General features: G+C 42.0%; 1 protein-coding gene across 2 annotated transcripts in view; it reads left to right on the top strand.

Annotated features, from left to right (window-relative positions):
• galnt1 (UDP-N-acetyl-alpha-D-galactosamine:polypeptide N-acetylgalactosaminyltransferase 1) overlaps positions 1-12154 on the top strand; it is a 70015-nt gene extending 57861 nt beyond the window's left edge. For both annotated transcript variants that reach the window (XM_084053480.1, XM_084053479.1), the window contains 6 exons: positions 4403-4520; positions 5136-5316; positions 5919-6058; positions 6334-6432; positions 9339-9473; positions 10051-12154. In XM_084053480.1, coding sequence (XP_083909606.1) covers positions 4403-4520; positions 5136-5316; positions 5919-6058; positions 6334-6432; positions 9339-9473; positions 10051-10197 — 820 coding nt within the window. In that variant the 3' untranslated portion in view covers positions 10198-12154. The remainder of the gene's footprint in view (positions 1-4402; positions 4521-5135; positions 5317-5918; positions 6059-6333; positions 6433-9338; positions 9474-10050) is intronic.
• The last annotated feature ends 1765 nt before the right edge of the window (positions 12155-13919 follow it).

Genomic DNA, 13919 nt, shown 5'->3' with positions numbered 1-13919 from the left:
AATCTTGTATGGCGGTCCCTGGCCAAATACATATCAATTTGGGGGGTCTTGGCATGAAAACGTCTGAGAACCACTGATTTAACCCATTAAGACCGGGAAAGCATCTGTCATTTTAGCTTTTACCACTTTAACCATTATCATATACTTTGGCTTTTCGAAAATAGCAGATATACAAGCTCATTGTGCGGCACCGAGCGCTGCACTATGAGCTTGTAGATCTACTATTCATAAAATAAATCATAAATATTTGTGCAAATCTTTGAATATATATATATTTTTAAAGCGAACATTTGTAACTCAAATGTTTGCTTCTGGGGATTCTACAAATGTCTTCTAAATCCTAGTATTGCACTATAATCAGTGGTTCTCAAACTTTTTCATGTCAAGGGCCCCCTAAATTATATGTATTTGGCCGCGGACCCCCATCTCAAAATATGTTGTTCCAGGAAACCCCCGTAAGCAAATATTTGAGTTAAAATGTTCGCTTTAAAAAAATATATATATTCAAAGATTTGCACAAATTTTCACGATTTTTCAAAAATAGCCAAAGTATAAAATAATGGTTAAAGTGGTTACACAGATGCGTTCCAGGTTTTAATGGGTTAAAACACTTCCTGGCTAAACAGGCTCTTTAACGAACATTGAGCATAACAACTGCATAAAGGTTTTGCTGTTGTTAACTCATTCGCTGCCAGAATAAATAAATACATCTTAATATTGGGCCACTATTTTTTATTATTCATCAATTATTGGGTTAGATTGGATTCTCTATTCACCGTAAAGGAAGGTAACACAAACAGAAATTCTCCATGCATTGCATTCAAGGCTTCATGGGGTAGGGTCGAGTAAATTGATAGAAAGAAAAACTCATTTTGGGGGTGAACTATTGCTTAAAGTGGTGCCTTCTTGCCAGGAAAACTTTTAAGTTATTGCACACAAACACAAAGCCAACAAAGGTCCCCTTGTGTTGGCTTCTGTCCAACACAAGAAGCACAGCACAGAATGGTAAAATGGTCTTGCATTTATATATTGCTTTTCTAGTCTTCCGACCACTCAAAACACTGTAGGTATTTCTCACATTCACACACACATTCACACACACACACACACACACACACACACACACACACACACAGACACACACACACACACACACACACACACACACACACACACACACACATCCACACAAAGGACGGTTCAGAGGGCAAAGTTAAGGTGGCTCCATTGAAGGTTTTCACCTAAAAGGTGATTTTGATACTAGGCGCTCATAGTCAGGTGATGTCCGTTTGCTTTCTACCTGCGTTCTGTCCCATGTCTCCCCTCTGTTTCACAACATTGTTCACAATATGCCTGTGAAACCAAGGGGACCGCCCACCCAACCTCTAGACCGATCACAGCGGCAGGGTGATTTTGGTTAGTAACAACAGAGAGATGTGTTGTGTCACCGCGGCTCAGTGACGTCACGTTGTAGTTTTACAACCACCGCGGTGAGAGGGTGATCACCTAAAAGTGGAGTATGCGTTCAGCTTTAGGGTTTCGGTGGCTTGCTCAAGAACACTGAAACGCGATGGCAGGAGGAGCAGCCCTCTGATTTCCAGACCGCTCTACCTCCTGAGCCACTGGCAAACCGTGGGGAATGCAGAAGTAGCAGCCAGCTAGGGGTTAAAAGAACAGGTCGAAATGCTTGTGCGTTCAATGCTCCAGACCAACTGGGGGACGGGGAAAAAATAGTCGTTGTAGGAAATTAACGGGAAACATTCCTGTGTCCCTCGTCAGCTAATGGTTTCCCTTTAGCGATGCATTCTGATCCTCAGCTACTCAAGTGGATCAGACAGGCTGTGGTTGTACCGGGCAGCTTCCAGGTGCGAACGTGAGTGTTAAAGCACAGCTGTGCTTTAACACTCACAGTCACACACACACAGCCTACAACCCCCCCCCAACCCCCCCACCCAGCATTCAAGTAATAATACAATGTTGTATTCTAAAGTAAGTGAGATTAACGAGATGTCCTTGATGACTCCTAACCTGTCTCAGCAGTTCCATTAACCCATTCAATCCGGGAACGCATAGCTGTGCCATTTTTGGATTTTTAACTATAACCATTATTTTATACTTTGGGCTATTCAAAAATAGCAGATCTACAAGCTCATAGCGTGGCACTCGGTGCCGCGCTATGAGCTTATAGATCTGCTATTTTTGAAAAATCTTTAACATTTTGTGCAAATCTTTGAATATACATATTTTCAAAGCAAACATTTGTAACTGAAATCTTTGCTTCTGGCGGTCCCTGGAACAAAATATTTGACAAAATGTTTGCTTTAAAAAATATATATTCAAAGATTTGCACACATTTTCCACGATGTTTCTAAAAATAGCCAAATAAATCTTAAAATGACACAGATGCGTTCCCGGTGTTAACGCGTTAACAGCTGCTTTGTTAACGAGGGAGGTGCACTACGTGAGGCGCTGCCGCTGCTCATTAGTTGTGCTTCAGTTGAGCTTCAGTTGAGATGCAGCTATATTAGTTACAGCCTGATGTGAAGCAGGCGCCCAGCTACCTGTGACCACGGGAGCCTCACAGAATGACAAAACACTTTAATGTAAAACAGCCAGGTAAAAGTGTTTGTCTGCCACAGCTTGTTTCATCTGTATCCAGGAGCTGTTTGAGTCTAGAGAGAGTCTTGAGATCTAAAAGAATAGCTCAATATAGAACATTAATGTGAACTATTAATACTGGAAGGAATATCAGCTTTGTAATGATATCTTATTAATTCTATTAAAATCGTAATTATACATATTAATCATGATAAAGTAACGCTATAACCGTATCATTTACTCTTTATATTATATCTGTAAGTCTTATCGGTTGGTTGTTTGTTTCTTTTGTAAATCTGAGTGATCACATTTGTCTTGTTTTTTTCTGTTTCTTTTTGTGTTTCTTTTTCTTTTTTTCATGTTTTTTTCTTTACGTTTGATCTTTTGACGTGAAAAGGATTGGCCAAATAAGCCATTGGCTTCAGCCTACACCTTTTCGGTCTAATCCATATTGCATTTTCTTTTTATGACCAAAATAAACTACTACTACTAACCTAAACATGTGATATTTTCTAAGAGGCTTTTTGGGGAGTGGGCGAACTGAACCGCTTTGAGATTTTCATGTAGAAAGAGTGAACATGTGATGAATTACAACATCACTGTTACTCACTGTTTTAGAGGTAACCTTCTCCGTGCATTACCAGACCTTTACAACTACAGTAGCATGTGCTTTCCTGTACAGTTGTTGATACAGCCAAGAGGCCCATTAACGTGGCGTGTACTGACCGCTGAATTTTTACCCCCCCCCCCCCTGCCTATGTTTGTATGTTTGCGTGCAAGTGCCTGTCGCGAAAGTGAACTTCAGAAGTTTCAGCGGCAGTAACAACAAGTTTTTAAGGGAAACCAGCCTGTTTTATACATAGGAGGAAACCATTTAAGTGTTTGGGGATGGCGGGAAATTCACACGCTGTAGGGGAGAGAAATTCTCCGGTCATTAAATGGCAAAGACCCTCAAAACAACACAGTACAGAGGACGACAGCCATTCCTAAAAACAGGAAAGAACCAAAAGCAGGAATGGGAGTTAGGAAAAATGTTTGTTCTGAAATAGAAACTCTCTGATGTTCTCTGAAAATAGCCTCTGACCTTTGAAAATGTGGACCCCACACCGCTGGATGGCATTCGTATTAGAATTATGTATTTCCTGTTTTTGTTATTTTCCATTTTTCTCCCCAAATTCCTGTCAGTGCCAACTATCCCCATGTGGGGTATAATCGAACCCCTCTCTCCATGGTGGTGGTGGGCAGGCACTTTATCCCTGCACTCCATGAGTGGCATTAATCTATCTTCCTTTTAACCCATTAAAACCCGGAACGCATCTGTGTAACCACTTTAACCATTATTTTATACTTTGGCTATTCAAAAATAGCAGATATACAAGCTCATAGCGTGGCACCGCGCTATGAGCTTGTATATCTGCTATTTTTGAAAAATCTTGAAAATGTGTGCAAATCCTTGAATATATATATTTTTAAAGCGAACATTTTTAACTTAAATCTTTGCTTCTGGGAGGTTCCTGGAACAACATATTTTGATCTGCGGCCAAATACATTTTAGGGGCCCTTGACATGAAAAAGTTTGAGAACCACTGGTATAGAAACATATGTTTTTCAGAAACTGTTAGGTTAAAACTGGTAGGATTTTTTTTGTAGATGCGTTCCCGGATTGAATGGGTTAATATGTGACAAAGTATACATTTGTTTGACACTCTCTCTCTCTCTCTCTCTCTCTCTCTCTCTCTCTCTCTCTCTCTCTCTCTCTCTCTCTCTCTCTCTCTCTCTCTCTCTCGTTCATCCCTCCCCCTAGGACTCCTACCATGGCAGGTGGCTTGTTCTCCATAGACAGAGATTATTTCCAGGAGATTGGCACCTATGATGCAGGCATGGACATCTGGGGAGGAGAAAACTTGGAGATCTCATTTCGGGTGGGTAAACAAACAACACACACACACACACACACACACACACACACACACACACACACACACACACACACACACACACACACACACACACACACACACACACACACACACACACACACACACACACACACTGCCACTCTTAACATCTGCTTCATACCTCTCCCAATAGCATTGGTCCCAGTAGAGTGGTCCCTGTTCCTCCTGATCCTCCTGGTTTTCCCTCTTACCATTGCATTTGCCTGGTAACACGTTAAGTGGGCCGTGTGCATTTTCAGAACATGCTTATTTTAATGAATAATTATCAATCAATTGATTGTGTTCCGACTTGGTTCAATGGTACTAACATAAATGATAAATTATGCATTTATGTAGCGCTTTTATCCAAAGCGCTTTACATAGAATGTGCATTACATTCACCCATTCACACACACATTCATACACCGATGGCGGAGGAAACCATGCACCTGCTCATCGGGAGCAATTAGGGGTTCAGCGTCTTGCTCAAGGTGTGTGTGTGTGTGTGTGTGTGTGTGTGTGTGTGTGTGTGTGTGTGTGTGTGTGTGTGTGTGTGTGTGTGTGTGTGTGTGTGTGTGTGTGTGTGTGTGTGAAACACAGATTTGGCAGTGCGGTGGAACGCTGGAGATTGTGACGTGTTCCCACGTGGGCCACGTGTTCAGGAAGGCCACGCCCTACACGTTCCCTGGGGGAACCGGACAGATCATCAACAAGAACAACCGCCGCCTGGCCGAGGTCTGGATGGACGAGTTCAAAAACTTCTTCTACATCATCTCTCCGGGTAAGTTGGGCATGTACACTCTGTGTGTGTGTGTGTGTGTGTGTGTGTGTGTGTGTGTGTGTGTGTGTGTGTGTGTGTGTGTGTGTGTGTGTGTGTGTGTGTGTGTGTGTGTGTGTGTGTGTGTGTGTGTGTGTGTGTGTGTGCGTGCGTGGGCCTTGGTGTGCACATACTGCATATGTGTGCGTGTGTACATTTATCTTGGCGGCAGGTGTGATCCATCCATTAAGCGGATGACAGTGTGATGTTGCAGCGGTGACCCAACGGTGCAGGATGGGGGGGAGTGGGGGGGGGGGAGTAATTTCACGCTACGAAGCCTCTATTAACCTTGCCATTTCAGCTTGGACACACACACACACACACACACACACTCAACTCGCACAGGCTGGCACAGCAGAGACATGTCTGCGGGCAAACTTTAACCCCCTCTGTGACTCCACTGAAAGAATAATGGTGTGCCATTGTGTCAATCACACGTTTTAAATTAGGGCTTAACCACATTAAGACAATGTGGAGCAAGCAGTCTTTGTCTGCAGTGTTGTTGTTCCTCCTGGGTTAACCTGCGTGTTTGTGACTGCATGTGTGTGCGTGTGTGTGTGAACCAGGCGTGACCAAGGTAGACTACGGTGACATCACGTCTCGTTCGGCACTGAGACAGAAGCTCCAGTGTAAACCATTCAGCTGGTATCTAGAGACCGTCTACCCAGACTCCCAGATCCCCAGACACTACTACTCCTTGGGAGAGGTATACTGTACACACACACACACGCACACACACGCGCACGCGCACACACACACACACACACACACACGCACGCGCGCGCGCGCACATACTCACACTCACTCACTTGCACAGACATATACATGCTGACTCACAAATTCCTACAGCAACACTCACTCACTCCTTGTTCACTGCCTTTAGACGGTGAACGCACACGTCTGATTATGCCTGAAGCGGTGGGGGTTTAATGGTTGTGTCGGTTGCTGTTGGTTAACAAAGATTCTGTGTGTGTGGTTCAGATCCGTAACGTTGAGACCAATCAGTGTTTGGACAACATGGCCCGCAAGGAGAACGAGAAAGTGGGCATCTTCAACTGCCACGGCATGGGAGGCAACCAGGTAGGATCAATGAAAAGCATGAAGGAGAACGTGAGCAGGACCATTCCTCAATCTGCCCAAAATATGCTCACTTTCTAAGTATAAGAAACGGAAAGATAAATGACCGCAGATATACATATAAAGCATTCTTGCTATTTTAAGTCAGTGTTTCCGCGGATTATGGAAAAGGCTTAAAAGGTATTAAATCAGTTTTGCCAACATTAAGGCCGTAAAAAAAATATTAGAGAGTCTGAAATATGAATTTCAGTGGTCTTAAATTGTTTGCTTTTCAAAAAGAAAGAAAATGGGATGAATAGCTTAGACCTTTTATTCGAAGATTATGTCACGGCCTTGTATTTGCTTCTGTGTGATTTAATTCATGCATTTTTCCACCACGAAATTGAACGTGACTAATTTCGTACATTCAATAAAGTGTACTGGAAGGCTCAGACCACTGCCAGCAGATAGGCCGTTGACAGGACCACTGATATTATAGCAAAATACGTTTCTTTTTTTAACTGTTAGGATTTAGGAGACATTTGTAGAATCCCCAGAAGCAAAGATTTGGGTTAAAATGTTTGCTTTATAAAATAAATATTTGCACAAATTTTCAAGATTTTTCAAAAAATAGCAGAAGCTCATAGCGCGGCTTGTTGCAGTTTTTAGCTTAATTTAATATGTAATGGCAAAACGAGATTGTTAATCCTCTATTGTTATAATTAAGTCTAAGCTACTACCGTAATTTTCACACTATAAGCCGCACCTGAATATAAGCCGCAGCAGCTAAATTGAATGATTTGTACATATATAAGCCGCACTGGACTATAAGCCGCAGGTGTAAAATCCCCAGATTTAGGAAGTCCCCTAGTGGCCGTTAGCTATAAAAATCCATAGATAAGCCGCACCGTTATATAAGCCGCAGGGTCGAAAAATGGGAAAAAAGTCGCGGCTTATAGTCCGAAATTTACGGTAGTACAGCAGTAGAAATATAATGTCAGATTTTAACAGTATGGGCGATATTACAGTTACAGCGGAGGAAGACATGAGGAGACAATGAATGACGGAGACTTGGAAGAGACAGATCAATGAGATGAGATGCTGATGCAAGATATACAGAAATGGAATGGATAAATTGATTCAGAAGCAGAGCAGGAGTCAACTGTTGGAGATTTTGAGGAGACAGCCGAGAAAATGACAGAAAAGAACAGTGGGCGTTGAGAGATAAGGAAAGGAGTAGGTTAATACCTCCGCTCCATTTAGATAGCACCATTATTTTAAAAAAGGGTGGTAGACATATAATATGTATCTGAAAACAGCACATTATGTGACGCGAATAGAATATGGCAGCTGCCTTTCTAAGGGGCTTTGGGAGGGGGGAAAGTACACTTGGCTGTTTTCTGTAGATTCATGGATTAGCCAGGTGGCAAGGTACCATACTGGCCAGACTACTGTAGAATAGCAATGCATAAGTAGGATATCACTATTGTTATTCTTCCTGTTACAGCAATGTCAAAATTTTGGAAACTAACCCGCTAAGCACCTCAGAAGCATGCCCACGATCTGAGCCATTTAATAGGAAGTATCCCAATTTGATCTTCATTTTTTCCTACATAATACAGCTGCACATTGCAAACTTCCAAGCACATAGCACATAGCAAGCACAGAATGGAATAGTTCAGTATAGACTAGCTGATTCCCTTCTTTTGTAATAGCATTGAAAAAAATTGATAACAAGCTGACATCATCATTATAACCGTAGTGGTTAAGAGGTTTTCAACTATTTGACAAGAACTGTGACATTTGCAACTTCTAAATCAAATATAAGAATGTAACTATTCTTTGAAAGTTACTAAAAAGTAAAAAGCTATCCAATTTAGGAGTTTGTTGCCTCACATTGCAGATATTACTGCTAGACCACATTCATTTTCAAACACTAAATCAACCAGACTGTTATTTTCAAATCTAGCTTGCTCGTTCTTCAACTTCAAATTTATGTCCCAGAAGGGAAATTGGTTCTGCAATGCTACATGTCTGTAAAAGTTCAGATATAAAGTATTGTTAGTGTCGATCCACTCGTATTGTTCACACATGATCCATCAACAACCGGCTGTAAAAACAGCAGAAGTGCATTCTCTCTTTTTAGAGAGGCTCATGTGGTACAGTAAGAGTGCATACCGCATAAATAAGGCTTTGGTCCTTCCTGCATCTGGCCCCGGTTCAAATCTGACCCAAGGCTCTTTGCTGCATGTCATCAACCCTCTGTCTCCCACCTTTCCTGTCTCTTGTTTCTCTCTCTCACTGTCACTTTCGAAAAGAAAGCACAAATGCCAAAACTGTGGATCGAAACTAGAATTTAGAGTTTGGACAATAATATCCAGGACGTCCCTAAATTGTATTCTGTAAATTATTGCAAATATATTGATGAAGATAAGGATGTTTGCCAACTTTATGAGAAGTAGCTACTTCACAAAAGATACACGTGAGGCGAAGAAAATGCATTACTTTACATTATATGAATTTTAAGAGTAATTTTCAGTAGTTTTGCTCCTGTCTAGAATGCCCATTCAGCCCTCCTGAAATACTAGCATAGAAAATGCATCACCTAATTGCTCCAAATTATTACAGTTATTTTCATTATCACTCAAATCTTGGTGGATTTGAATGATACTAAATAAGAAAATGATTTTATTAAAAAAATGTAGGGGTCAAATGTATATTTGTCTACACAAATACTGTATATATATATATATATATATATATATATATATATATATATATATATATATATATATATATATATATATATATATATATATATATATATATATATATATATATATATATATATATATATATATATGTGTGTGTGTGTGTGTGTGTGTGTGTGTGTGTGTAATGTGTCTCTTGTCCCTGTGGTTTATCTTTAGGTGTTCTCCTACACAGCCAACAAGGAGATAAGGACAGACGACCTGTGTCTGGACGTGTCCAAGCTCAACGGGCCCGTCATGATGCTCAAGTGTCACCACCTCAAGGGCAACCAGCTGTGGGACTACGATCCTGTGGTGAGTAGAGGACTACTACAGACAATGACGTATACCAAAGATTTCATTTCAAGGTGAAAGATTTTCAGAAGGGGATCTCTGATAATAAGAAATGTTTTGCTCTTTATTAAGTCATCGTTTCGGTTGTTAGACCTTTTTTTTTTTTTGCCAACCTGCTCTGACCAAAAGAAGAAGTGAAGTTCACAGTTGTTGAAATTTGATTTAGAGCATCTAATCATTTGCTATTTTAATCGCAGAATTAAAACATCAGGCAACAATGTTTTTTTTTTTTTACAAAGGATTAAGGTAGTGATTTGGAATTAAACCCCAAGTAAATATGAGAACATTTTCTGTATACCTATAGATAGTCCAGCAATGTATGGCTTCAGTGTGACTGATTATTATTTCCTGTACTTAAACGAATCAATGTCTGTGTGTGTGTGTGTGTGTGTGTGTGTGTGTGTGTGTGTGTGTGTGTGTGTGTGTGTGTGTGTGTGTGTGTGTGTGTGTGTGTGTGTGTGTGTGTGTGTGTGTGTGTGTGTGTGTGTGTGTGTGTGTGTGTGCATGCTTGCATGCGTGCATGCGTGCCTGCGTGCAGAAGCTGACCCTGATCCACGTCAACAGTAACCAGTGTCTGGACAAGGCGAGTGAAGAGGACAGTCAGGTGCCCAGTGTGAGAGACTGTACGCACACGCGCTCCCAACAGTGGCTGCTCCGCAATGTCACACTGCCAGAGATCTTCTGATGACCGCACACACACGCACGCACTCACACACACACAGCAAGCCCAGGCCAGAGCGAAACAAGGGAGGGACTTTGTGATCGGGAAAGGGAATGGTTTTCCCCCAGCGAAACGGGACAGAGAGACGCATTACCCCCAGAAAGCTGAACTGCACTGTCTCTGTTTCCCGTCTGTGTGGACGGAGAGCTCTGAAGGAGGACTGCGTTTGAGCCCCTCATCGGGGGAGGGACTTGAGAGACTCCTTTTCTAGGAGACAGTGGCTGTTTGTTTTTGTTTTTTAAGAGATTATAATTCTGTGCAGAAAGAGAGACATGGTCCTGTGTGTGGATATTAAATAGACTGGTGGAGGTCAAGGTTCTGTGCTCACAGCTTCCATGAACAATACAGTCCAGCCCCCCCCACCACCACCACCACCACCACAACACCACCCCAACTCATCACTTACGTTTACTGACTGCCTCTTGCGAGTGAGTGTGTGCGCGTGTGTGCCTGAATGAATGTATGAGTGCTTGAAGGGGGCTAATTCCTTTGCTTTTATTTTTTGTTTAGGTTTTTTTATTTTATTTAATTTTATAGCAGATTTTGAAAATGAACTCTGGTGAACTAATATGAAGAAGGAAGTCATGTGTGTGTGTGTGTGTGTGTGTGTGTGTGTGTGTGTGTGTGTTTGCTTGTTTGAGTGGTTTTGTATGTATGTATGTATGTATGTATGTGTGTGTGTGTGTGTGTGTGTGTGTGTGTGTGTGTGTGTGTGTGTGTGTGTGTGTGTGTGTGTGTGTGTGTGTGTGTGTGTGTGTGTGTGTGTGTGTGTGTGTGTGTGTGTGTGTGTGTGTGTGTGTGTGTGTGTGTGTGTGTGTGTGTGTGTGTGTGTTTGCACAACTGCGTCATGTACGCCCTCTGTGAGAGCCCCTCCTTGAGTCCTGCAGCAGCATATGTCTCCCTCTACTGTTGGTCCATGGCATTTCACCCTACAGACTGAGTGCTCAGCCCTGCGGAAATACCACGGGACTCCATATGAAAACCCAGAGACCCAAAAAGGAAACGGAATGCATCTGCCCTCAGCAGAGATCTAGAGACAAATAGATAGTCTGTTTGTGATATCTTGAGATTTCTATGTCCAGTTTGTTTTTTTACATGACTAGTGTCTTTCTGTAACTGTCTGTTTCTGTTGTATTTGAAGGTGTTCAACATATAGACACACACACACACACACACACACACACACACACACACACACACACACACACACACACACACACACACACACACACACACACACACACACACACACACACACACACACACAGGCCTGTGCATATCTAGCTCATGTTCACTGCCAAAGTAGTGTTCAAAACATATAGGAACATGACATACAGTAGCAGCACACACGTATTCTGTGCGCACAGGTAAGCACTTGCTAATCTGTCATTTTAATCCATTTTGTCATAACTTATTCTTAACAGACTGTACACTCCAAGGGCTTATTCCTTCCAGTGGAGTGTGCGTGCGTGCGTGTGTGAGATAGAGATAGAGATAGAGAGAGAGACACAGTGCGTATGAGTGAGTGAACGCACATCTGTGAGCTTGATGACTCCATGCCCGTCCTGGCTCCTCATCAGAACAAACAGGTCTCAGATCCGTGTCGTTGCTCTTTCATAAGCACCAGAGACGTAGAACAGACTGACTGCAGATCAGTTACGGCTTCCCAGTTCTTTTTTTTTCCTATTCTGAACGGCACAACGTTGTTTGAAGTCTCAAGCCTGAGTTACACTTAGTTGCGCGCAGGTTTCGTGCCCCCGAAAATCGTAGTAGATCTGCTATTTTTCTACGCACGACACTCGCGCACAACTTAAGTGTAAATCAGGCTTCATGTAGTACCTAGATGGCTGAGAGGGGATTTGTCGTCAGTGTATCAGAGGGCCTTTTCTTTGCTTCACTGCAGTCTGGGGGGGGGGGGGGGGGGGGGCAAAAGAAGAAAATAAAATGTGGAATCATGGATTATGAAGAGCACAGCGGCAGGCAGAAAACATATCCCATGCTACAGCCACCACATGTGCTACTTACAGGACTACATAAGCAGACGGGCAGGACTCTCTTCGAGCAGCGTCATGAAAGCCGCACGTCGGCACCAACATCGATTTCTCTTCATATCACTCTTACGGTTCTACTATCTGCCATCATGCTTCCTTTATTCCTTAACTGTTTTTATAATGACGCCTCTTCGTGGGGTCTGAGGGCAGAGGAGAAGAAGTGACTACCTTGAAAAAATGAATAAATAAAATACATAAAGGTTCAAAACCGTTCAGCTTCCTCCAGTGGAGGAAGGGGTTTTTACACGTAGATGTGACATTTTAATTGGGTCATCTCTGTTGTGGACGTGGTAGCGAGAGGAGGTTGATGATAATGATTCATGGCTGAGTGAGTGACTTTATGGTGAAGATGTGTTGTGTTTTTGTTTGTTTTGTTTTCTGTTGGGGGGAGAAAGATTAAGTGTTCAGACAGCTCTGTTTTGGGGGTGGGGGTTAGAGTGACTGATTGACATGTCCAGGCTTCCACACTGAGCTGATCCAAATGTTGTAGAAAATTAAAAAGTGAAAACGTTTACAGAACAATACAACAATGAAAAGCTCTACCCCTGCCTCCTTTCGCTTTTGTACGCCACCACATACACACACACACACACACACTCACATTTTTTCCCCCACATCATTTGTGAAGAGGAAATGTCTGCTCGCACTCAGAAGAGATATAGGTTACCACTTCTCAGAAGCTTCTTCGAGTTTACAAGACAGTAACTGTCTTATCCCACTTTTTATTGAGTTTGTTTGGCAGCCAATGGTTTCCAAGGTCACTGACATTAGTGTATAAGTGCATACACTGTAAAATCCACTCCAACTGTCCAACTGACAGTGCTTATGGGTCAGAGATAAATTAACTTCACTGTGTAAGTTTAAGCATATTGGATCAAGTGGAATAGGCTTACAAATCAATGTGTAAATTAAAGGGAAATTCAGTAAAACAGTCAAATAAAAGTGGAAGAGTAGCTGTATGACTTCATGAGTGCCGTGATAACAGTCTAATTGGACTGGTTTTTGAGCCAAATGGACATAGTAAAGTGAAAGACTTTCATTTCGGTAGTGACACAATGGTGTCACTACCGAAACGAAAAAAAATTACTAAGTCCAGAGCTCGATGAATGTTAGGGACCAAAAAAAAGTCACTACCAATCAACTTTAAATTGCCTGAAACGTACTCCTAACAGGTTTTTGGGGGAACATTTTTTTTTCGTTTCGGTAGTGACACCACTGTGTCACACCACTGTGACACCACTGTGTCACTACCGAAACGGGAAAAAAATGACTAAGTCCAGAGCTCGATGAATGTTAGGGACCAAAAAAAAAGTCACTACCAATCAACTTTAAATTGCCTGAAACGTACTCCTAACAGGTTTTTGGGGGAACAATTTTTTTTTCGTTTCGGTAGTGACACCATTGTGTCACTACCGAAACGGAAAAAAATGACTAAGTCCAGAACTCGATGAATATTAGGGACCAAAAAAAAAGTCACTACCAATCAACTTTAAATTGCCTGAAACGTACTCCTTGCAGGTTTTTGGGGGAACAATTTTTTTTTCGTTTCGGTAGCGACACCATTGTGTCGCTACCGAAACGGAAAAAAAATTACTAAGTCCAGAGCTCGATGAATGTTAGGGACCAAAAAAAAAG

The sequence above is a fragment of the Gymnoscopelus microlampas genome (genome assembly GCF_963454915.1).
Source record: "Gymnoscopelus microlampas genome assembly, chromosome: 3".
NCBI classification, from domain to species: domain Eukaryota; kingdom Metazoa; phylum Chordata; class Actinopteri; order Myctophiformes; family Myctophidae; genus Gymnoscopelus; species Gymnoscopelus microlampas.
This window is presented reverse-complemented; position numbering and strand designations above follow the sequence as displayed.